This window comes from Lissotriton helveticus, chromosome 3_1 (assembly GCF_964261635.1).
Source record: "Lissotriton helveticus chromosome 3_1, aLisHel1.1, whole genome shotgun sequence".
Lineage (NCBI taxonomy): Eukaryota > Metazoa > Chordata > Amphibia > Caudata > Salamandridae > Lissotriton > Lissotriton helveticus.
In genome coordinates, this window is record NC_136061.1 from 1137981957 (window position 1) to 1138004910 (window position 22954).

Below are 22954 nucleotides of genomic sequence, written 5' to 3' on the forward strand. Positions count from 1 at the left end.
ACTGCACAATAACACCTATGCCCAGGTCAGATGGGGGTTGAACGGGGAAAAGACCGATAAGATCAGGGTCGAGAGGGGAGTAAGGCAGGGTTGTGTCCTGGCCCCTACCCTATTCTCCCTCTATATCAATGGAGTGGTAGATCATCTACTCGGCGAACCAGCAGACGCTCCCACTCTGGGAGGCGTAAAAATTCCAACTTTGCTGTTCGCCGACGACACCCTCCTCATCTCTAAAACCCCCCAAGGTCTCCAGACACTACTGAACCGCTTTCAGGACTTTTGCACCACCAAGGGACTTGTCATCAACGTGGAAAAAACCAAGTACCTAGTTATGCATCCTCCACGCAAACTTGGCCGCCCTCCCATTCTGAACTCCATACCCCTTGAAAGAGTGGCAGAATTCGACTACTTGGGAATTCGACTTAACGACGCGATGAGCTGGACCGCCCACATCAATAAAATGACAATGGCCCACAAAAGGGTGGGGGGGGCCCTCCTCAAGGAGTTCAACAACTCAACAAAACACTGTGTTGCCCCTCTACTAGACATATACAAAGCACGTGCGGTCCCTGCGTCACTTTATGGAGCCGAACTGTGGGGCCTGGGCAAAGTGGACTTACTGAGCAAGGCCGAAAACAAATTCATTAAAGATCTCCTTGCTATTCCATCGAGTAGTCCGACTATCCCAGTGCTCATGGATACCGGCTGCAAAGCTATAAGGGATCAGGCCCGTCTTCGACCCCTCTTGCTCTGGGCTCGCCTGTGGAGGGTCCCTGAGCTAAAATCTTATGCCAATGGTCTAGCTGAGGTGATGCACTCCGACGGTTGGCATAGCATTAAATGGCTGAAGGACATTAAACATCTTTTAGGGGACCTAGGCCTGGACTCCTGCTGGCATAGCCACTCCGCTCCCCCGAAGGAGACCTTAAAAAAACTTTTTGGGGAGTGGGTTTGTGTGAAGCGCATCAGTAGCCAGCAGCACTGCAAAACCACCGCAGCTTTTCTGTTGTTAAAAGATGTCGTCACCTACGAGCCGTACATGGACATAATAACAATTGCCATGGATCGGTCCTTGTACATCAAATTCCGGTTAGGAACCCTACCCTTGGCCGACTTCTGCTCCAGGTGGAATAAACCCCAGTCCCCATCACGCTTTTGTGCTCTTTGTCCCGATAAACCAGAGACGGTGCCACACTTTCTTTTCGAATGCCCGGACTATGGTCGCCCCAGATCACGTTGGCTTGGTCCTATCTGCAGAGAATTGGGTACCCGCCAGCACTCTGTTGCCCTCCGGATTCTTTTAACCAATACAGCCCCTCCCATTGTCTGTGCTGTTGCTAAGTTTTTAAAATGGGCTTGGTTGATTAGACATAGAAGACTGTCCATATCAATTTAATCCTCTTTTTTAACTAATTTATGCTGATCTAATGTGTTTTATTCTTTCACTGAATGTACAGTCATACTTTTTTTCGACATGCTGTTTTTATCTTTTGTACTGCTTTTATGATATATGCATATCGAAATAAAGCAATCAATCAATCAATCAAAATAAGCTCTCTAGTACATGAAATATAAGCTAAAAACATGGATCTTTCAATAAGACTTCCTTATACACAAGGTATAAATTGTACCATTACCTATTGGATAATCAAGTTTTGCCTTGTAGTAGTCAATAATATGACCTTGGTTGCTAGGTTAAAAAAACCACAGATTTTGATGCTGTGTTTTAGTTGGCCAGCAACTCTTCTCCATATTTCCTTAGGATTTTTGTTTTTTAGGTTTTTCTCAGTGCAAACATTTGGTGAGGTACAGAGAGACACATTTCATCCTGTGTTGAAAAAATACAACATATTTTAAAAGTTAAAATTTGCAAATGTGTGTAAATGTATGGTTTCCTGTTGAACTCTCTTTTGTCCATGGGTTACTGTCTACTCAGAAATAGCTCTGTTGGCATCATCAATGACAGAAGGAAAGATTGGACTTCATTTTAACTCTCTTGTTGAATATGCATAACATAAAAACAAACTCTTCCTATGGCAATACATACACATATCAAGTTACTAGGTAATTTCACCTTTTCTCACACTTTTTATATCAGATGGTGTACTAGTTACATTACATAACCAAGGATCTTATCAAGGGGGCATAGCATTAGATGAAATCAAGGCCAAGACCATAAAACTAGCAAAATGGCTGATCTGCATCCATGGATCAACCTACTGCCTTGACCTCTTTCTCTGCCACTCCTCAATTGATTACTTGTCTTTACAAGCCGTTGCACGCTTGTGCTCTGCCCTGTTTCCATTACTATCATTCTTCTTTGCTTTCAGGACACCAGGAGAAGTACATCAGACCATTTTCTAGGCTTTTCTTAACAGTCTGACATTTCTGCAGGACCTCCAGGAACCCATCATGCATGGGCTTGCTTTCTCCAGTTTATCTTCAGGTTTGAACATATCCCAAAACTGATTCCCTCGTGCAGCATCTGGATAACCACTCTCCAAGAATTTCCAACAGGCAAGAGAATGGCGTTTGCATTGAAGACACCCACCTGGGCTACACCCTCTATCACTATGTAATTTTCTTCATATACTTTTAGTAAAGCTCAAGCTATTGGTTCAGGTTCTGTTGAGAATGACATTGGGAAACCCACCACCCCAGTCACATCCTTCTATAATGTCTTCGCTGTCTGGCAGGAATTCTATTTCTTTTCACTCTCAGTGCTTATATCAGTAGAGTAGTTTGATCTGTCTCATAATTTTTCCCTGGAATTTCAGCATACATTCCCAGTCTATAGGAATAAGACGCATTTCTGGCAAATCAACGCCTTGTTATCTCTTCTTGTCATGCACCATGGGTACTTATTCAGACTGCAAAGCACCGCAGGGCTTCCACCTATACCTCTAAGCAGAATATCCTTGCACCAGCCCTAGTCATTACTATTTTTTTTGCCCTGCTCTTCTTTAGTTTTCAGTCTAATGCTTGATGAATGCAGGTTACAGTTGAACAGTTGTTGTGTTAAGCCTGTATTCACTAGACATCCCTTAGCATTAAGGATTTACCTTTTAACAGTAGTGTAACCGCTTCCATTACCTCAACTATGTTGTGCTTGTGTTCCCAGTGTATTCAGCGCATTCAAGGTCCGATCGTATAAATGTGAACCTGTACAGAGCTTTTCCAATCTGTGGCCTTATTATACTCTGATAGCACCAGGCTCATCAGGCTGCATCCTTATTTAGACACCCATCAGCAGTGTTCTTCTGCACTTCTGCCTCCTCTTCTGCAAAAAGCCACCTTTGCCTTCTATGTCCACTCTTCCTTTCTCGGGTCATTCTCAAGTGAAGGCTTCTCCTTGCCAGTATCTTCCTCCTTCATCTGTAGGTGTTCCAGGGATGGTCAGAATCATCCAGTCAAGTACCATAAACTCCATCAATTGAGCAACAAACCCAAAGAGTCAATGGCTAATTCAAACATCACTACTTGACATTAATTCACAAGCTGCTCAAATATAACAGCTAAAAGGCCTACATCCCAGAGAAAAAAAATCTCTCTTTCTCTCTGTGTCTCTCTCTCTGGAATAAATGTACACTAAACACATTCCATATATACCTGTTATCGGGAATTCAAACACGTAAAACATATTTATTGGGCTTATTGATATGCCACTCTTTTGGTATATTGTGTTTTTTGTTGTTGGAAATCTGATCAATTTGCTATGTCCCTGTGAAACAAACCTAGCCAGTCCCATCCTGAAATATATCCCATCTGATAACAACAACCTGGTGGTATCTGGTGAAAAATATAGTGATCCTAAAAGCATTTTGTCTCTCTGCAATGTTCATAAACCTGCTATTTAGTTGAGACTTTACACCCAACAATGACCTTCTTGTGACAATAAGCAGGAACAGACCTAATCAGAAAAATAAACAGTAACTCTTCATATGTAGGAGCATGTTCCCGAAAGCATTTATGTCCATAGGTAGTAGTACTACAGGATTACTCCTTTATGAACTCTTAAAGGGCTTTGTAAATTCGCCTAAAACAGCCGACTCCCTATTAGTAAAAGTTCCAAAATAGCCTAGTCCTTTCTATTCCTAGTAATTTTACATGAATATTCAACTTTTTCCCATTTTAGATGTTTTGGGACCAATTCACAAAGGCATGTAAGAGTAGCTAAAAGAGTACTCCTCTAGTTCCACATTTCATACTCCTAAACTGTTTTGTGAATCTACCCCATAGTTGTGTTTTCTATGTGCAAGATCATATGCTCTAGCAGATTGTAAATTACTCTGTGGTTTTAGATACTGCCTTGGGTGACATAATAAAAGTCCTAACAAACTGATGCAATTCCGGTCCATTAAACTACTGAAAAACAAATGTTATAAACAGTTACTAAGAAATATCCTTATTTTTAAAATGTTCAACTGATATCTTAGGAAGAAGGTTCTAGGCCACTAGCATTTTAATGTGAGTGTATTTCCCAAGCTATTTTTAAACTTCACTTTAGGACCTCTGCTTCCCTATTCACTTCTCCAACCCAGTCAGTCAAATTATCTTTATTCGATTTAGTTAAAAATCATACAAAAAGCATAAAAATGTATTATATACAATTAAAATACAATTAAACAATTTCATTGCAATCGAATACATATGACAGGGTGTTATGATAAAAACAAAGATTAAAAATCTATACAAGCAATTTATACAGGGTGATTTGCTAAACTCCTACATGATCTAGATCTAGCTGCCGCCACTAAAACATTTGCCATGCAAAATGTAATGCGAATATTTTTCAATGATTGTAGGTAAAACATGGCTGGTCTCACCTGGGCAAAGCCAGCTTCCCTTAAAACAGGTAGCAAATGTTTTTTTCTCTGTTCAGAAAAATAATCACAAAACATAATAAAGTGCTTGGTGTCTTGTGCAGAAAAGTTATCACATGTACACGGTGGTGCTAGCTCAGGTTTTGTCCAGGTATTGAAACTGCCCAAATAAAAATGAATAAGAAACCTAAATTTCGTTAAAAGAAACCTATGAAATGGATTGGTGACAAAACATAAATAAGGTTCAAGTGCAGGTGAATTAACTAACAAATAATGGCGTCTAACTGATGGCTTTAACAGTTCAATTTCTTCTCGGCTCAATCTTGCATTTAGCATAAATTGTTTTTTTTATGGTATCCACATCTTGTTTAGTTATTCCAGAAGGGTCAGTAAACAAATCTGGCCGTCCCAGGTTCATAAAGGTTTTTTCCAAATAAGCCAACCATGGGATTGCACTACTATGCTCCAAGCACATAACATCTTTCACTTCTCCAACCCATTCCTTACAAAGATCAATTAGGCAATTCGACACTTTTGAGATAGGTAACTGTGAATAGTCTGGTCAGTATATGGTGCTCACTTATTTAAAAAGGACAGACGATGGCGAAACGCATACCCTTCCCACTTAGGGCCATAAATACAAAAAGACAATGGACAAAATGCTGAATTAATAAAACATTCACCCCCATTCACAGTTCTGGGCTAAGTCCATAGTTTTATTGCATGCTACGCCACTCCAGTTTAAACCCAGCTATGTGCAAATCAGTCTTCAACTGTGCCCCATGGGAACAAACTGCCCGGCCAGGTCCTCCCTCGACCAGAAACAAGCAACCTGTGACCGGTTTCGGGGTAACACCCCTCATCAGCCAGGCAAGCTTGAATCTGGTGGCATAGCGAGAACGGGACCCAAATCTGGGCATAACCTTCCGACTTAGGGCGATCGATGCAAAAAGACCAGATGATGGACTGGATGCTGAATTAATCAAACATTCACCACAGACACAGATCTTGGTTAAATCTATTGTTATTTTGCACGCTACCCCATTCCAGTTTAGACCCAGCGGTATGCAAATCAGTCTTGACCCTGTGCCCCATGGGAACAGTCCTGACCGAACTGCCAGGCCAGGTCCTTCCTGGATCAGAAACAAGCATCCTGGGACCGGTTTTGAGGTAACACCCCTCATCAGCCAGGCTAGCTTGAATCTGGTGGTGTACCGAGCACGGGACCCACATCTGGGCATACCCACTTAGGGTGATAAATACAAAAAGAACAGACAATAGACAGAATGATGAATTAATCAAACCTTCACCCCCAGTCACAGATCTGGGCTAAATCCATAGTTTGTTTGCACACTTCACCATACCAATTTATACCCAGCCATATGCAAATCAGTTTTGAACCTGTGCCCCATGGGAACAGTCCAGACCAAACTGCCAGGCCAGGTCCTCCCTGGACCAGAAACAAGCATCCTGTGACTGGTTTTGGGTTAACATCCTTCATCCGCTAGGCTAGCTTGAATCTGGTGGCGTAGCGAGAACTGGACCCAAATCTGGGCATACCCTCCCCACTTAGGGCAATAAATACAAAAAGAACAGATGATGGACGGGATGCTGAATTAATTAAACATTCACCCCAGTCACAGATCTGGGTTAAATCCATTGTTATTTTGCACGCTACGCCATTCCAGTTTAGACCCAGCTGTATGCAACTCAGTGTTGACCCTGTGCCCCAAGGGAACAGTCCAGGTCCTCCCTGGACCAGAAACAAGCATCATGGGACCGGTTTCGGGGTAACACCCCTCATTAGCCAGCTCAGCTTGAATCTCGTGGCGTAGCGAGCACGGGACCCACGTCTAGGCATACCCTTCCCACTTAGGGTGCTAAATGCAAAAAGAACAGATGATGGACGGAATGCTGAATTAATCAAACATTCACCCCCAGTCATAGATCTGAGTTGAATCCATCCTGTTCGATTCACACTATGCCATTCCAGTGTAGACCCAGCCATATTCAAATCTGTCGTGACCCTGTGCCCCATAAGAACAGTCCAGCCCAAACTGGCAGGCCAGGTCCTCCATGAACCAGAAACAAGCATCCTGGGACCGGTTTCGGGGTACCACCCCTCATTAGTCAGGCTAGCCTGAATCTGGTGGTGTAGTGAGCACGGGACCCACGTCTGGGCATACCCTTCCCACTTGGGGGGATCAATGCTAAAAGAACAGATGATGGATGGGATGCTGAATTAATCAAACATTCGTCCCCAGTCACAGATCTGGGTTAAATCCATTGTTTTGTTGCACGGTACGCCATTCCAGTTTATGTAAGTGTAGCACCCTGCACTAACCCGAGCAACCCTTATGGTGATTTTAGGTGTTTAGATAACCATAGAAAGCTCTCTAAGTAGTAGCTGTGGAGAGCAGCCCGCAGGCTTAGTGTAGGAGGAGTACAAAGCAACTCAGTTTACTGTATCTAATCCTTTAGTATAGGCTTAATGAAAAAGAGCCATGCAGTGAACTTATAAAAATATGTATTCATTACAATTACTCACTAGCACCGTACAATATCTCCTACCCGGAGATAGACTCACAATGTACACAATACTTTGGACATAGAATAACCAATAGCACTAATACACAGTGGTCGTCAGGGGGGATACCAGACCATATATCGAAGGAGTTGGAAGTGAACCATGACCTAGTTCGAGACTGGACCCAGGAGAGGTAGAAGAGTCGAGGACCCAAGGAACCAACCTAGGTGAGAGTCTAGGATCAGGTGAAAAAAGGATACCCAACCACATACTCAGTAGGACGTCACGGTTCCAGTCTTACCACAGAAAGACAAAAGAGGCTGTTGGAACCCAGAAGTGAGTTTGAGTCGAAGAGTACCTGAAAGCAGGGGTGACAGAATCTATGCCACACAGTGACGTCTTAGTACAGAGCACCCTGCCTTCAAGGACTGAAAGGCCTGCTAGAGGGGTGACTTATAGGTCTTAAGTGCAGTGAGTTTTAGATATATGGCAAAAATGTCTTCTGTGAGTGGTGCATGCATCAACTCACACAGGCTGCAGTGGCATGCCTTTAGTGATAGTTTAGAGGCTCCCTCATGGATGGCATAATACATGCTGCAGCCCATAGGGGACCCCTGGGATACCCATGCCCTAGGTGCCTTAGTACAATTTCCTAGGTGCCCCAGTAGCCAAATAGGGAGATACCATAACCAATTTAGGGGGCAAGCACTGTGACTGGTGTCCTGAGTAGCAGTATTCCAGTCGGACTAGTAAGAAAACATCAGCAAATAGTGAGGGTGATCATGAAAGCAGATCTTACTTTCCTACAATAACCCACTGGCAACATTCTGTTTAAATTAAAAAAGAATGAATATCTATAAGTCCATAAGGCCCTCTCATTAAGTGGGTGGGCTATAAAAGATCATCAGCCCTAGAATGCCTCCTGTTTGGAGTCTGTCCGCATACAAGGGCCTAGCTGCATGGGGGTGTTTTGGGTGTGACACCCCACTAATAAATCTATTTTCTGGTAAATAGTTGGGTACAGGTGCTTTCAGTTGGGTTTGGTAAGGTTTCTGTCAGATTTCACCAGGACTTTTTCACACACACAGACAAAAAAGCACACGCACTCTCTCTATTTCTCAATTTTGAAATCTTTAAAAATGTTGGGTTTTTGGGAATATATTGTGATTTCTCTCACTTAGTACCCCTACCAATCCACATTTCTCTCCATTTGCACTGCCTCTCATGCACCCTGCTTGTGGTATAATGTACTTGAATCTTATATTGTTAGGAAACCTAAAGCTCACACACAGCCAATCTTTCTGACCATGCTACAACTCAGTCTGCATACAGAACCCTTACTCTGAGGAGTATTTTCCTGGGTTTGTTGCACGGTGCAGATTATTTAAGGTTTACTCTGTGCTTTGTAGAACCCTCTGCCATCCTGTCCCCAGAATAACCAGGCCTTTCCTCAAGGGTGGAGGGGTGAAAAGGTGGAAGCTGTCATCTCAGTTAAGTAGCCATCCGTGTAAACATTGTAGGTATCTATCAGACCACATGTAGTTTCCTTCAAACCGTCTGTGCTGACGTTGCCTCAAGTGTCTTGAAGCAGGCCAGGCTGGTCTCGGGAACCCTCAATACCAAATATGCACGTTGCTTAGCAACACTCTGCCAGTAACTGAAAGGGGCTCTTAAAACTCATCTAAAGGACTTCACTGCACCAGATACAGTAGGTTCTGCAACGCTAGTTTGCAGGCTTGCACATTCTTTACAAATATCGCAAAAAAGGATCACATTAAGTGGCAGCATTAGGCTGAATATCACGTAAACCATACATTTCCAGAGAGGAATAGCTTCTACCATGGTCATAGCTGAAAGGACGCAGACAATTTCAAACCTGTTCTAACTCTACCAGCCTTCTCCTTGTAGGAAAGCCATCCTATTTGCCCTTATCACCCCCTTTTTTGACTGATGCTGGTGGTTACTGTCTTTGAAAGTGCCCTGGACTCTGCTAACCAGGGCCAGTCCTGTGTCCTCTAAAGGTATATGGTAATTGGTAGAATTCTAATTGGCAAAGGCAACCTACCTGTAAGTCCCTAGTATATCGTAGGGCATGTAGGTTTAGAGACTCTAGTGGACTTAAGTGTGCACCTCTGTGGTGTCTGGTGTCCTTTTAAGGCCAGGCCTGCCTTGCAGGCTGGTTATAAAATAAAACTATGTCTACATTCGACTTTAGAATGAAAAGGACTTCTAAATCCCAAAACTACCTTTTTATAACTTATAGGCAGTCCCTACGGTCTTCCCTAGGTATCCCAAGGGTAGGGTGCACTGTCAAAGCAGGTACAATCTAAAATACATTTTATATGCTCTGGTAGGGAAAAACAGTCAAAGTTATTTTTAGGTCTCGGCCTGATGTAAGAAGCGCATGCGCTGCTCTCCTCATACAGGGCTTCTTGGAATCAATATGATTCCAGAAGCCCTGTCCCAGCTCCGCCTTCAGTCTTGATTCGTACGCGTCGTTTGGTGTCACGAATTGTGCCAACGGCAGTGCAATGATTGCACCGAAGGTATGTCAATCCCTCCTTGTTACCACCCTGTCTCCTTTAAGCCCCACCAAGTGGGATTGGATCTCTCACTGGCGTGATACTGTCTCCTTCAGTAGCTGGGATGCACTCTTTCTTTTTCATTGTGAGCACGGGCCGCAGCTTGAGCATTTGAGTATCTGCCCGCTGCACACTCCGGCGTGATACCCTCATGCTGCGAGTGTGTACACAGTGCACTAGTCACACCTAGAGTTGGCATCAGGCTGGCTTTCTCCCTGTACCACCGGTGTTTTAATGTCCCTGCCAGTAGAAAGATACCCCCATCACATAAAGCCGGCATTTTTAGCCCTTAGCTGTCCATACTTCAAACTAAAGTGCAGATATAAATAGAAAGCACTGCACCATGTGTTCTGCGGCCGCGCTTGCCACCCAAGACTGATGAATGGAGATAGAAAAGTCTGATACAAATGAATATTTTCCATTTTGTTTAATATCCTATTCAGCATCGCGTCCGGGCCTCTGCAGGTTCTTGAAACCATAGCAAATCTAGATAGGTGACCACCCAGGTCGCAGTCGGTGGTTGTTCCAAGGCCACATGCCCTCTGGGCACGGCACCCCCCGCCCTGGGCCGGGATCTGGCACCGGCTCCAAGGTCCCTGATAGTGTCGGGCTGGGCTGGGATCACAGCCCACCCTGTCAGCGCCCTTTCCTAGTTTGTTTGGTATGCAGTCCCTGAAGGCCCCTGCCCCATCCTGCCATGCCCTCGTCTCTGCCCGGGGGTCTCCCCCACCCTCTGGAGCACCCAGGATCTCATTGAGGCAGACCCTGAGGTGGGGTGCGTGGGGGCGCCTCTGTTAGTGTGGAGGAGTGAAAGGCAGCCAAGCTGACCCGGGACTGGCCTTCTGCCCTCCTCCCCACACTCATGGATGGTATTCCTCCTCCCCCTATGGAGGCGGTGGGGGCCGGACGTTGTCTCAGCTGGGGGTGGACATCCATCACATACCAGCCAGTGTGTCTGTGGGAGGGAGGGGGGCCGCCTTCTGCTGGACAAGTCATTAATGCTCCATCAGCACTGACTGACTGACTGACACTAACTGACTGACACTGACTGACAGACACTGACTGACACTGACTGACTAACTGACACATGTCTGACTGACACTCACTGAAACTGACTGACATTGACTGAAACTGACTGACACTGACTGACTGACTGACATTGACTGACTGACACTGACCGATACTGACTGACACTGACTGACAGACCCTGACTGACTGACACTGACTGACATGATTGACACTGACTGACAGACACTGACTGACTGACACTGATTGACTGACACTGACTAACATTGACTGACACCGGCTGACTGACACTGACTGACCCTGACTGACTGACGATGACTGATAGACACTGACTGACTGACACTGACTGACTGACACTGACTGACATTGACTGACTGACACTGACTGACTAACACTGACTGACTGACACTGACTGACGCTGACTGACATTGACTGACTGACATTGAAGGCACCGACTGACTGACACTGACTGACTGACACTGACTGACTGACACTAACTGACTGACACTGACTGAAACTGACTGACACTGACTTACTGATAGACACTGACTGACTGACACTGACTGACTGCCACTGACGACTGACATTGACTGACTGACACTGACTGACTAACACTGACACTGACTGACCCTGACTGACTAAGCGATACAAAAGGGGATGATGGACGGAGCGTTGAACAAATCAAACACTCACCCCAGTCAACTGATCTGGGTTTAATCCATCACCATTCTTTAGTTCACTCAGCCACCCCAGTTCAGGCATGGCTATTTGCAAATCAGTTTGACCCTGTGCCTCGTGGGAACAGTCCAGCCCGAACTGCCAAGCCATGTCTTCCCTGGACCGGAAACAAGCATCCTGGGACCGGTTTCGGATTCATAATCCTCATCAGCCAGGCTATCTTGAATCCAGTGGCCAAGTGAACAAGGGACTCACGTCTGAGCATACCCTGCCACACTTAGGGCGAACAAAACGATACAAAAGGGGATGATGGACGGAGCGTTGAACAAATCAAGCACTCACCCCCAGTCAACTGATCTGGGTTTAATCCATCACCATTCTTTAGTTCACTCAGCCACCCCAGTTCAGACATGGCTATATGCAAATCAGTCTGACCCTGTGCCTCGTGGGAACAGTCCAGCCCGAACTGCCAAGCCATGTGTTCCCTGGACCGGAAACAAGCATCTGGGACCGGTTTCGGATTCATAATCCTCATCAGCCAGGCTATCTTGAATCCAGTGGCCAAGTGAACAAGGGACTCACGTCTGAGCATACCCTGCCACACTTAGGGCGAACAAAGTGATACAAAAGGGGATGATGGACGGAGCGTTAAACAAATCAAACACTCACCCCCAGTCAACTGATCTGGGTTTAATCCATCACCATTCTTAAGTTCACTCAGCCACCCCAGTTCAGACATGGCTGTATGCAAATCAGTCTGACCCTGTGCCTCGTGGGAACAGTCCAGGCCGAACTGCCAAGCAATGTCTTCCCTGGACCGGAAACAAGCATCCTGGGATCGGTTTCGGATTCATAATCCTCATCAGCCAGGCTATCTTGAATCCAGTGGCCAAGTGAACAAGGGACTCACGTCTGAGCATACCCTGCCACACTTAGGGCGAACAAAGCGATACAAAAGGGGATGATGGACGGAGCGTTGAACAAATCAAACACTCACCCCCAGTCAACTGATCTGGGTTTAATCCATCACCATTCTTTAGTTCACTCAGCCACCCCAGTTCAGACATTGCTATATGCAAATCAGTCTGACCCTGTGCCTCGTGGGAACAGTCCAGCCCGAACTGCCAAGCCATGTCTTCCCTGGACCGGAAACAAGCATCCTGGGACCGGTTTCGGATTCATAATCCTCATCAGCCAGGCTATCTTGAATCCAGTGACACTGACTGACTGACACTGACTGACACTGACTGACTGACTGACAGACACCGACTGACTGACACTGACTGACTGACACTGACTGCAACTGACTGACACTGACTGAATGACACTAACTGACTGACACTGACTGAAACTGACTGACACTGACTGACACTGACTGACTGACCGACACTGACTGACTGACACTGACTAACTGACACTGACTGACTGACACTGGCTGACACTGACTAACACTGACTGAATGACACTGACTGACTGACACTGACTGACTGACTGACTGACACTGACTGACTGACACTGAATGACACTGACTGACTGACACTGATTGACTGACTGACACTGACTGATGGACACTGACTGACTGACACTGACTGACTGATATTGACTGACTGACACTGACTTACTGACAATGACTGACTGACACTGACTGACACTGACTGTCTGACTGACACTGACTGACACTGACTGACATTGACTGACTGACTCTGACTGATACTGACTGACTGACATGGACTTAAACCATCTGACACTGACTGACTGACACTGACTGGCTGACACTGACTGACTAACTGACTGACTTACACTGACTGAATGATACTGACGGACTGACACTGACTGAAACTGACTGACACTGACTGACACTGGTTAACTGACTGATACTGACTGACACTGACTGACTGACTGAAACTGACCAACACTGACTGACACTGACTGACTGACACTGACCAACACTGACTGACTGACACTGACTGAAACCGACTGACACTGACTGACACTGATTGACTGACACTGACTGACACTGACACTGACTGACATTGACTGACTGACATTGAAGACCCTGATTGACTGACACTGACTGACACTGACTGATATTGAATGACTGACTGACACTGACTGACTGACACTGACTAACACTGACTGACACTGACTGACTGACTGACACTGACTGACTTACACTGAATGACACTGACTTACACTGACAGACTGACACTGACTGACTGACTGACACTGACTGATGGACACTGACTGACTGACACTGACTGACTGATATTGACTGACTAACACTGATTGACACTGACCAACACTGACTGACTGACACTGACTGACTGACACGGACTTAAACCAACTGACATTGACTGACTGACACTGACTGACTGACACTGACTGGCTGACACTGACTGACTGACTGAAACTGACTGACACTGACTGAATGATACTGACCGCCTTACACTGACTGAAACTGACTGACACTGACTGACACTGGTTAACTGACTGATACTGACTGACACTGACTGACTGACTGAAACTGACCAACACTGACTGACACTGACTGACTGACACTGACCAACACTGACTGACTGACACTGACTGAAACCGACTGACACTGATTGACTGACACTGACTGACACTGACACTGATTGACATTGACTGACTGACATAAAAGACACTGATTGACTGACACTGACTGACACTGACTCTGACTGACATTGACTGACTGACATTGAATGACTGACTGACACTGACTGACACAGACTAACACTGACTGACTGACACTGACTGACTGACACTGAATGACACTGACTTACACTGACAGACTGACACTGACTGACTGACTGATGTACACTGTCCGACTAACACTGACTGACACTGACTGACTGATATTGACTGTCTAACACTGATTGACACTGACTGACACTGACGAACACTGACTGACTGACACTGACTGATACTGACTGACTGACACTGACTGAAACTGACTGACACTGACTGAATGACACTGACTGACTGACACTGACTGAATCTGACAGCGCTTTGGTGTGCAGGTCCTGCTGCCTCTGCCGTATCCTGAGGCCACCAGGCACTCTCCCTCAGGACAGCTGAGGCGTCCCGCCCACAGCGGAGCACTCAGGAAAAGTGGAGGAACCTGGCTCTCTAGGCACTGCTCCCTGGAACACTCTCTCCCAGGTTGCCACAGCTTTGCTCCGGCTGCTCAGCTGCGATACCGGGCAGTAGCGGTGCACTCGCTGGTATTCGCTTTGGAGATAGCACTGAGATCCCTCGGCGACTGCCCGCAGGTAATTTTTAAAAGTCCTTCAAAATCTTTCAGTGCACCACCCCCAGCTCTAAATGTAACCTGTGCTGGGTGCAGCACTGTGCTTATAACTGCCCTTTTGCTTCTTTTGGCCAGAGGCAGTGTCCCCCCCATTGGGGGATTTGAGCCATCACCCACCTGTCTATTAGCTGGGCAATTTTTTTGCACCACTCTTGGTGCATATTTTCTTGACCGGAGAGGGGGTGTAGTAGTGGTAGAACCACCTCCCCCCTTTTCTTTTCCAGCGGGCTGTGGTGGCCCAAAGTAGTTTTTCCAGGTCCACGGTGGCCATTATGACGCCCGCCCACGAAACTCCCTTCGGGGGGTGGCCTCTGCTAAAATTTTCCCTCCCACTTGCACTTTTAAATGAGCAAAACTGACCTAATCTAAGCAGACTGTAGATTAATTTGCTAATTTTTTGTGGATCGGGACGGGAGTTCTTTCTAGAATCAATTTTTTTAAATGAACCAAAAATATAAGTTAAAATGCTAGCTTCTACACAAGTGCCTTGTTTTACCTCCATTAAAAGGATGATGAAATAGATCAACATGACCAGACAAACTAAGGAGAATTCTGGAATCCTTACTGGTGAATATAGCTATGTTATGGTGAGCATTGTTTTGTGCAGTGCATCATTTTCCATTCACAAGGCCCCTTGCCACTGTTGGATGTGTCTGTTTATGGATTCTGGCCTCCTAGTTGTGAGTTTTCCCATTAGTGGAGGCTGTGTACGGGCGTTGGACATTGAAGTGCTCCACCACATCTGTGTTGTTCTTGTGTTTCAGTTACAGTGTGCAAAACAGTGTGCTTTATCCCGGTGCTGGTGGGTTTCTGTGAATACAGCGCATCCCTGCATTTTTAAACTGACAAAGCGCGGCGTTAGCCATTTTGGAGCTACACCACAATCTGTTAGTTTATTGTAAATATGCCCCTATGTTTTTTTGGTTACTATATGATCTCTTTCAACTTTGACACTATTCAGTTGGAAGCGCTGAACTGTACATTTGGTATTATAATTATCAGACCTACCCCTTTTTCTTAACCTCTTTCACAAATAAATATTAATGTGAATTCTGGGTGTTGTTCTAGATTTGCATAAAACCTGTATAAATTAACTTCCTGTATCTCCTTCTCTCCCTTTCTGTCCCCAGTCTAAACCTGTAGCCTTCGCCGTAAAGACCAATGTGAGTTACTGCGGGGCTCTGGACGAAGATGTTCCTGTACCCAGCACCGCCATCTCCTTCGATGCCAAGGACTTTTTGCACATTAAAGAGGTAAATACCGGATGTGATGTTCCTTACAGCTGCCAACACGGATACCTTGGCGATCAGGCCAGAGTCTACCAAGGCTAAAAGGGAAGCTGACCGGCTGCCAACCGAGGAAGCGCTCATTTCATTAGTGCTGCAAGCCAGATGTATTCATCCTTATCATTGGTTAACACCGAGGGGCCGCGGCCTGCGCTATTAAAAACTCTGTTGCTCACTCTTTGTCACTCCTCAGAAGTACAATCGCTTCCCAACTCTATCTTGCTAAGCAGAGCTTGGCTGTTGTCAGGTTGCATTAAACAGTGCAGCGCATTCCTTCCAATTATTTCCTTACACTCTTGCGCTGTCAGCATTTCTGCTTCTGTAACGGGTTTGCAAGGTAAATCTTGTAAAACTGCCCCAACAATAGGGAGAGGAAAGCCCGCTGTAAATTAAAGCGAAGAATTCTATTTTGTTGTAGTGCAACCCTGTGGCAAAAATGTGCGTTGGAGAACCTGACAAAGAAAAAATCTATTAAAAATGTGGGTACTGCATCATGATTGTGTTGTGTGGCAGTTTGAGCTTTGCTTGTGAAATGTGTTAATATTGTTTGTGATGACAGAAATATTTGTTTTTTGACTGCGTGTCATTTTAAAATGTACCTTATCTCGAGATGCACTAATACCTTGCATATAAAGCACAATTCTGCAAAGTTGGGCATCTACTCGTCAAGGCTTTGTTCTTTTTTGTCTTGCTGGATTTACAGACGCCATTATACACCATTATACGACATTCCTTTTCACTGTAGTCTCACACCCCTACCGAGCTGTTTCTTTCGCTGTGCTTTTTCAAGGCTTCTGTTTTTTTTCTTCTTTTTTGCCATTCCTGTGTGATAGGTTTTCGGAGGTTACGTAGGGGATGCAATCAGTGGCGTAACGTAGGTGCCTGTGGCCCCTACTGTGCAGGGGAGGCTCCAGCCCTACAGGGTGCTGCTAAGTCCTCAAGGGGCCCTATCCAGCCCTTTTTCAATGAATATCTGCGAGATATGGGAGACTCATAGACCCCTCGTCACATTTGCAGAGGAACCCCATCATTTGCGTTACGCCACTGGATGAACTAGCACCATGTTAGACTTGACAGCCCTTAGGCTGGTCTTCCCCCAAAACATTTAGCTTTTTCACATCCTGTTTGCCAACATTCGTTTTTATTGGCCTTAGGACTATGTGCACTTTACCACTCCTAACCAGTTCTAAAGTGCTTGTGCTCACTCCACTAAACTTGGTAAATCTGTCTTACACTCAACTGACACACTTATTCACTTATAAGTCCCTGACAAAGTGGTACAACATGTATCCAGGCAGGGGCATCATTAACTCCCCACTTTAGCAGCTGCCGTGGGGTGGAGTTCTTGAAGGGCCTCTTCTGTCTGCAACTCGGCTGACAAAGACTCATAAATAACATGAATGGGTGGGTGAGTGAGTGAGTGAAAGGATGGATGGATGGGTGTGAGTGAAAGGGTGGATGGGTAGATGGATGGATAGATGAGTGAAAGGAGGGTGGAAAGAAGGATGAGTGAAAAAGTGGACGGATCAGTATAAGGGAGAGTGGATGAATGGATAAAAGAGTGGATGGTGAGATAAGTGACAGAATGGATTGATGAATAAAAGGGGATGAATGGATGGATGAGTGAAAAGGTGGGTGGATGGATGGATAGATGGATGGAAGAATTGGTGGAGTGAATAGATGGATGGATGGACGGAATGAAAGGGTGGATAGAAGGATAAGTGAAAGAGTGGATGGATGAGTGAAAGGAGGGATGAATGGATGAGCGAAAGGATGGAGCTGTGACATCTTGAACCCCCAACATTAGCAGCTACAATGGAGTGGAGTTCTTGATGGGCCTCTTCTATCGGCATCTTGGCAGAAATGAGAGAATGAGTGAGTAAAAAGATGGATGGATGGATGTGTGATTGAAATGGGGGATGGATCAGTGAGTGAAAGGAAGGATGGATGAGTAGATGGATGGATGAATGAATGCAATGGTGGATGTAAGGATGGTGAGTGAAACAGTGAATGGATGAGTGAAAGAGATGATGGATGAATGGATGGATAAAAGGATGGATCAGTGAATGAATAGATGGATGGATGAGTGAAAAGGAGCGTGGATGAATGGATGGGTGAATGAGTGAAAGGATGGATGGATGAAGAGAGAAAGGATGGATGAATGAGTGAGTGAAAGGATGAATGGCTGAGTAAAAGGGAGGGTGGATGGATAGATAAGAGGATGAATGGCTGAATGACAGGGAGGGTGGATGGATGGATGGGATGAGTGAAAGGGAGGATGAGTTGATGGGATAAGTGAAAAGATGGATGGATGGAGTGAAAGGGTGGATGAAGATTAGATGGATGGATGATCAAAATTATGGATTGATGAGTGAAATGAAGGATCCATGGATGGATGAGTGAAAGAATGGATGGATGTGAAAGGGAAGGTGGATGGGTAGATGGATGAAAGGGTGTTTAAGTGGAAGGGAGGGGGATGAATGACAGGGTGGATGGATGAATGAAAGAATGGATGAATGAGTGAAAGGGAGGGGGAATGGATGGACAGATGAGTGAAATCATGGGCGGTTGAGTGAGTAGATGGATGAGTGAAAGGGTAAATGGATGGATGTATGAGTGGATGGGTGGAAAAGTGGAAGGGAGGGTGGATGGATGGATGAGTGAAAGAGAGGGTGGATGAGTGAGTGGATGGATGGATGAGTGAGTGAGTGAATGGATTGATGAGTTAAAGAGTAGATGGATGGATGAGTGACTGGATATATGGATGAATGAAAGGTTAGATGGGTAGACGGATGGAGGGAAAGGATGGATGAATGAATGACTGAAAGCATTGATGGATGAGTGAAAGGGTGGATGGAGAGATGGATGAGTGAAAGGTTGGATGGATGGATGATAGATAGATCGAGAGATAGATAGATAGCGAGATAGATAGATAGAATGTTGGATATCAGCAAGTGAGTGGAAGGATGAAAGGATGAATGGATTGATGCTTGGAAGGAAGAAACAAGCAAGTTCTTCTGGGGAGGGTTGTAATGATTTGCTTTGTTTGCTTGTGGCCATCAGAACTTTGGTTCGAAGTGGGGGGTATTTTATTTTTTGGGCTACTCCCTTGAACCCAGGGCTTGTAAATTAAATGCTACTGGTGGGCCTGCAAAGCAAAGACAAAGAGATGATGGACAAAGCACTGAAACTTTTCAGACATTCACTCCAGTCACAGATCTGTGCTGCACCCATCATCGTTCTTTAGCTCACTTCACCATCCCAGTTCAGACCCAGCCATATGCAAATCAGTCACGATCCTGTTCCTCAAGGGAACAGTCCAGCCCGAACTGCTAAGCCAGGTCTTCCCTGGACCGGAAACAAGTATCCTGGGACCTGTTTTAGGGTAGCACCCTAGTTGGCCTGTAGCACTTATTGTGCCACCCACTGATGTTGCCCTTTAAAGCATGTCTCAGGACTGCCATTGCAACTTATGTGCAGTTTTAAACTGCCAGTTCGACTTCGCAAAATACACCTTTTGCCATGCCAACATCTCATTTTTGATCATATAAATCACCCCTCAGGTAGGCCCTAACAAGCCCATAGGGCAGGGAGCATTGTAATAAAAAAGTTTGACATGTGCATTTAAGTTTTACAAGTCTGGTAGTGAAAAACGACTAAATTAGTTTTTCACTGTAGTAAGGCCTCTCCCGGTAGGATAACATAGGGTTACCTTATTACATTTAATATATGTTGGAAATGGCCCTTCCTAGGGTGTTTTCCCATGACATTTTGATTTTCTCCTTCCCGGTTTACCACTGATCTACGTGCTAGCCATAGAACTTTGAGCACATTTGACACTGCCATTGAGTGCCAAAGTGCTGTGCTTGTCATCTACATTCTGGTGATTGGTGTACACACGATTTACTGATTTGAGTTAGCTGTAACTCCCTTGTCTAGGGGTAAGACAGATACCCAGGGCATGTAACTCGAATGCTCCTATGTGGGCCTGCAGCACAAGTTATGCCACCCACAGAGGAGGCTCATCGATTGTACAACAAGTTTGCCCTGGTAGGGCCTGTGTGTGCTGATTACTGTTCCAAGGCTTGGCACTTGAAAAGCTGGGTGCCCAGGTTCTGCATGCCTCATGCTATGTCTGAGTTCTCCCTGGGGGCAGGGTGCGGTGTCTGGAAAAGGTAGGTCATGTACCCAGGTACTTTACATGCAAGGGTTGTGAATGACACCGGATAGTTGCTTGGTACATAGGGCCTTCTCGCTTTGGATTAGCATGGGGTAATGTAGGGAAAGGCTATTGAGCAGTATTTCATACATGCAGAATATTAGCAGTATAGTGTTTGATATCAATGAGTTCGTAATTGCAAATCCTCTCCAGTACTGCGAGTGGTGGATCCAACATTACGTATGTGGAAATGTCACTTTGGGAAAGTGGACAATTTGATGCTCACGGCTCTGTGTGCCTGTTGGCCTGTCTCCAGTTCACATCTGGGTGCTGGGGGGACAGCTACATCTGTGCATTTCTGATAGAAGCTCATAAACTAGGGACTAAAGGGAAACTGCAGACCTCAGAGTTGCCTCTCTGGGATGGTTATGTGGGGGTGGAATTGGCTCCGGCATTCCATGGGGCAGGGTCTTGGCCCCACTAAAGATAGTGATCAAACCTCCCAGGGGTAGGATGGCAGACAGGACCCAATTTAGAGAGGGCCAGTTCATTTCAAAAGTGGCCTTTTGAACTGATCATATCTTCAATGGCCATTGTGGGTATAACTACTGGGGCTCCGGCCTCAAATGTTAAAGATGCTCTTTGATTTATAACCATGCTACACTGGTTGGACACTGAGACATCTACATGAGAAATAATTAAGGCAGGAGGGACTGCAACTGGATTATATGCAGACTTGTGGTGACCTGGAGCTTATCATGCTCCAGAAAGGGGACTGTCACTTGGTGGATTTTGCCTGGACGTTGCTGGCCTGCAGCTAAGTGCCATTTGTCGTGGTCCGGGACCCTAAGTACTTTCCAAGGGCCTGAGATCCCAGGGACACAAATGATATCTCAGTTTCTACAAGATCCTAGGGACTGCGCAGGGTGCGGTGGAAATGGGTGGTAGTGATTGTTGGTTGGGACAAAGACCGTCTTGACGTAACTGTCATCACACTGTGCAAAGGAGTGTGCTTGTAAAGATCGGCAGCCCACCTGAAGTGCAGGGACATGAGGAGTTTGAGGAGTGCGTGGAAGCTTGCAGAGTCCGAGGGACCCGTGTTTGCAACAAGGGGATCCTAGTTGCCTAGCTTGCACTCCATAACGTGCCGTGTTTAAAGGGGTGTTGGGGAACTTGAGTTGGGAGCTGAGACTGACTGAGAGGACAACAGTGTCTGACATCGCTGCCTCCATCCGAGGTCGCTGGCTCCCTCTCCCTGCCCCCACACCATAAGGTACTTTGTTGTTCTGACCGGGCCCAAGGGCTTTCGTTTGTGCCTTGTGGGCATCTATATCTGGCTGTTGGGAGCTATGGCAGCTTACACTTCTGCTTGAGGTGAAACATTTCTCCAGACTTCTTGGGACACAAGCTATAGTCTATGGGGGATTTGGCGATCCCGCACTCCTGGAGGTGCCGCTGCGCACCTGGAAGTCTAGTCTGGATGGACCAAACTAAGTAACTCTTTCTTTTTGCTTTAGGTGGTTCCGACAATCTAATCAACGTGGTGCCAGCAGAGACAATCTGCATCATTGGCTGGTGTAGTTGGGTGACTATGTGGATGGGTCATGAGGCGTAGTCAAAGACCTGTGATTGCTTGGCCATTGCAACTGTTGGGGATATCCAATACTGAGGAATGTTAAGGTGGATAAATACCTCAGAATAGGGCATACATGTTCATCCCATTTTGCTGCTAATGGGAAAGTTTAACAATTGCATGTAAATGTAAAGTGTATATACAATGTATATTTTGTTTTGATTTCAATGTGTGTGTAAAACAAAGATTGGTGTTCTATACAGATGGTGTGGAGTTTTTGTAGCGTACATAGTGTGTTGCGAGAGTGCTGTTGTGCCAACACTTTACACTTGGGCCCTGAGGATAAGCCTGACTATTTAGTGCCAAGCTACCGAAGGGTGAGCACAGGTTATCGTACACATCTATCGTACTCATCCTATCTAGGATGGTGGATTCTGACTGGCTTTGATGTGTCCCAGCCAGCCGGAAACCGCTGGGTTAAACAATAAGTAACAATTTTGGTTTGGGAACTATTTGAAATATTATATTTTGTCTCTAATGAATTGTAATTTAAAATCCTCTTTAATAGTAAAGTTGGACTTTAAGTCACATTTCTGAAAATCCCACTTTTAGAAAGTTGTCATTTTCTTGTCCTAACCACTTTTTGTCTGCAGTCTGTGTCCTGAGTCACATGACTGTGATCAGCATGGCAGTTAGTCTTTCTGTATTTCTCCAAGACAGTGAGATAAAGGAGAACTGAATGTTGGCAGGATGGGCCATTCGACCAGGATGTGTGGGGTGAAGCTTTTCTATGCCCCACTTACATTTACAAGGAGTTGCCTCAGCACACTCACATAGAACTTCACACTAGCCTGTTGTCACCTCACAACCCTGGGAGCGTAAGCAGGAAGGAGGGAAATTTCAGAATCATCTGTGAGGCCAAAACTCTTGAGGTTTCTTCCACTTCAATGCTGGCATCAGGTATAAAAT

The 22954-nt window shown here is 45.5% G+C and overlaps 1 protein-coding gene across 1 annotated transcript in view; it reads left to right on the forward strand.

The window, feature by feature from the left end:
- Window positions 1-22954, forward strand: part of CACNB4 (calcium voltage-gated channel auxiliary subunit beta 4) — a 769275-nt gene that overhangs the window by 268848 nt on the left and 477473 nt on the right. The window contains exon 3 of the mRNA XM_078681745.1: window positions 16098-16220. Within this exon, the coding sequence (XP_078537871.1) occupies window positions 16098-16220 (123 nt within the window). The remainder of the gene's footprint in view (window positions 1-16097; window positions 16221-22954) is intronic.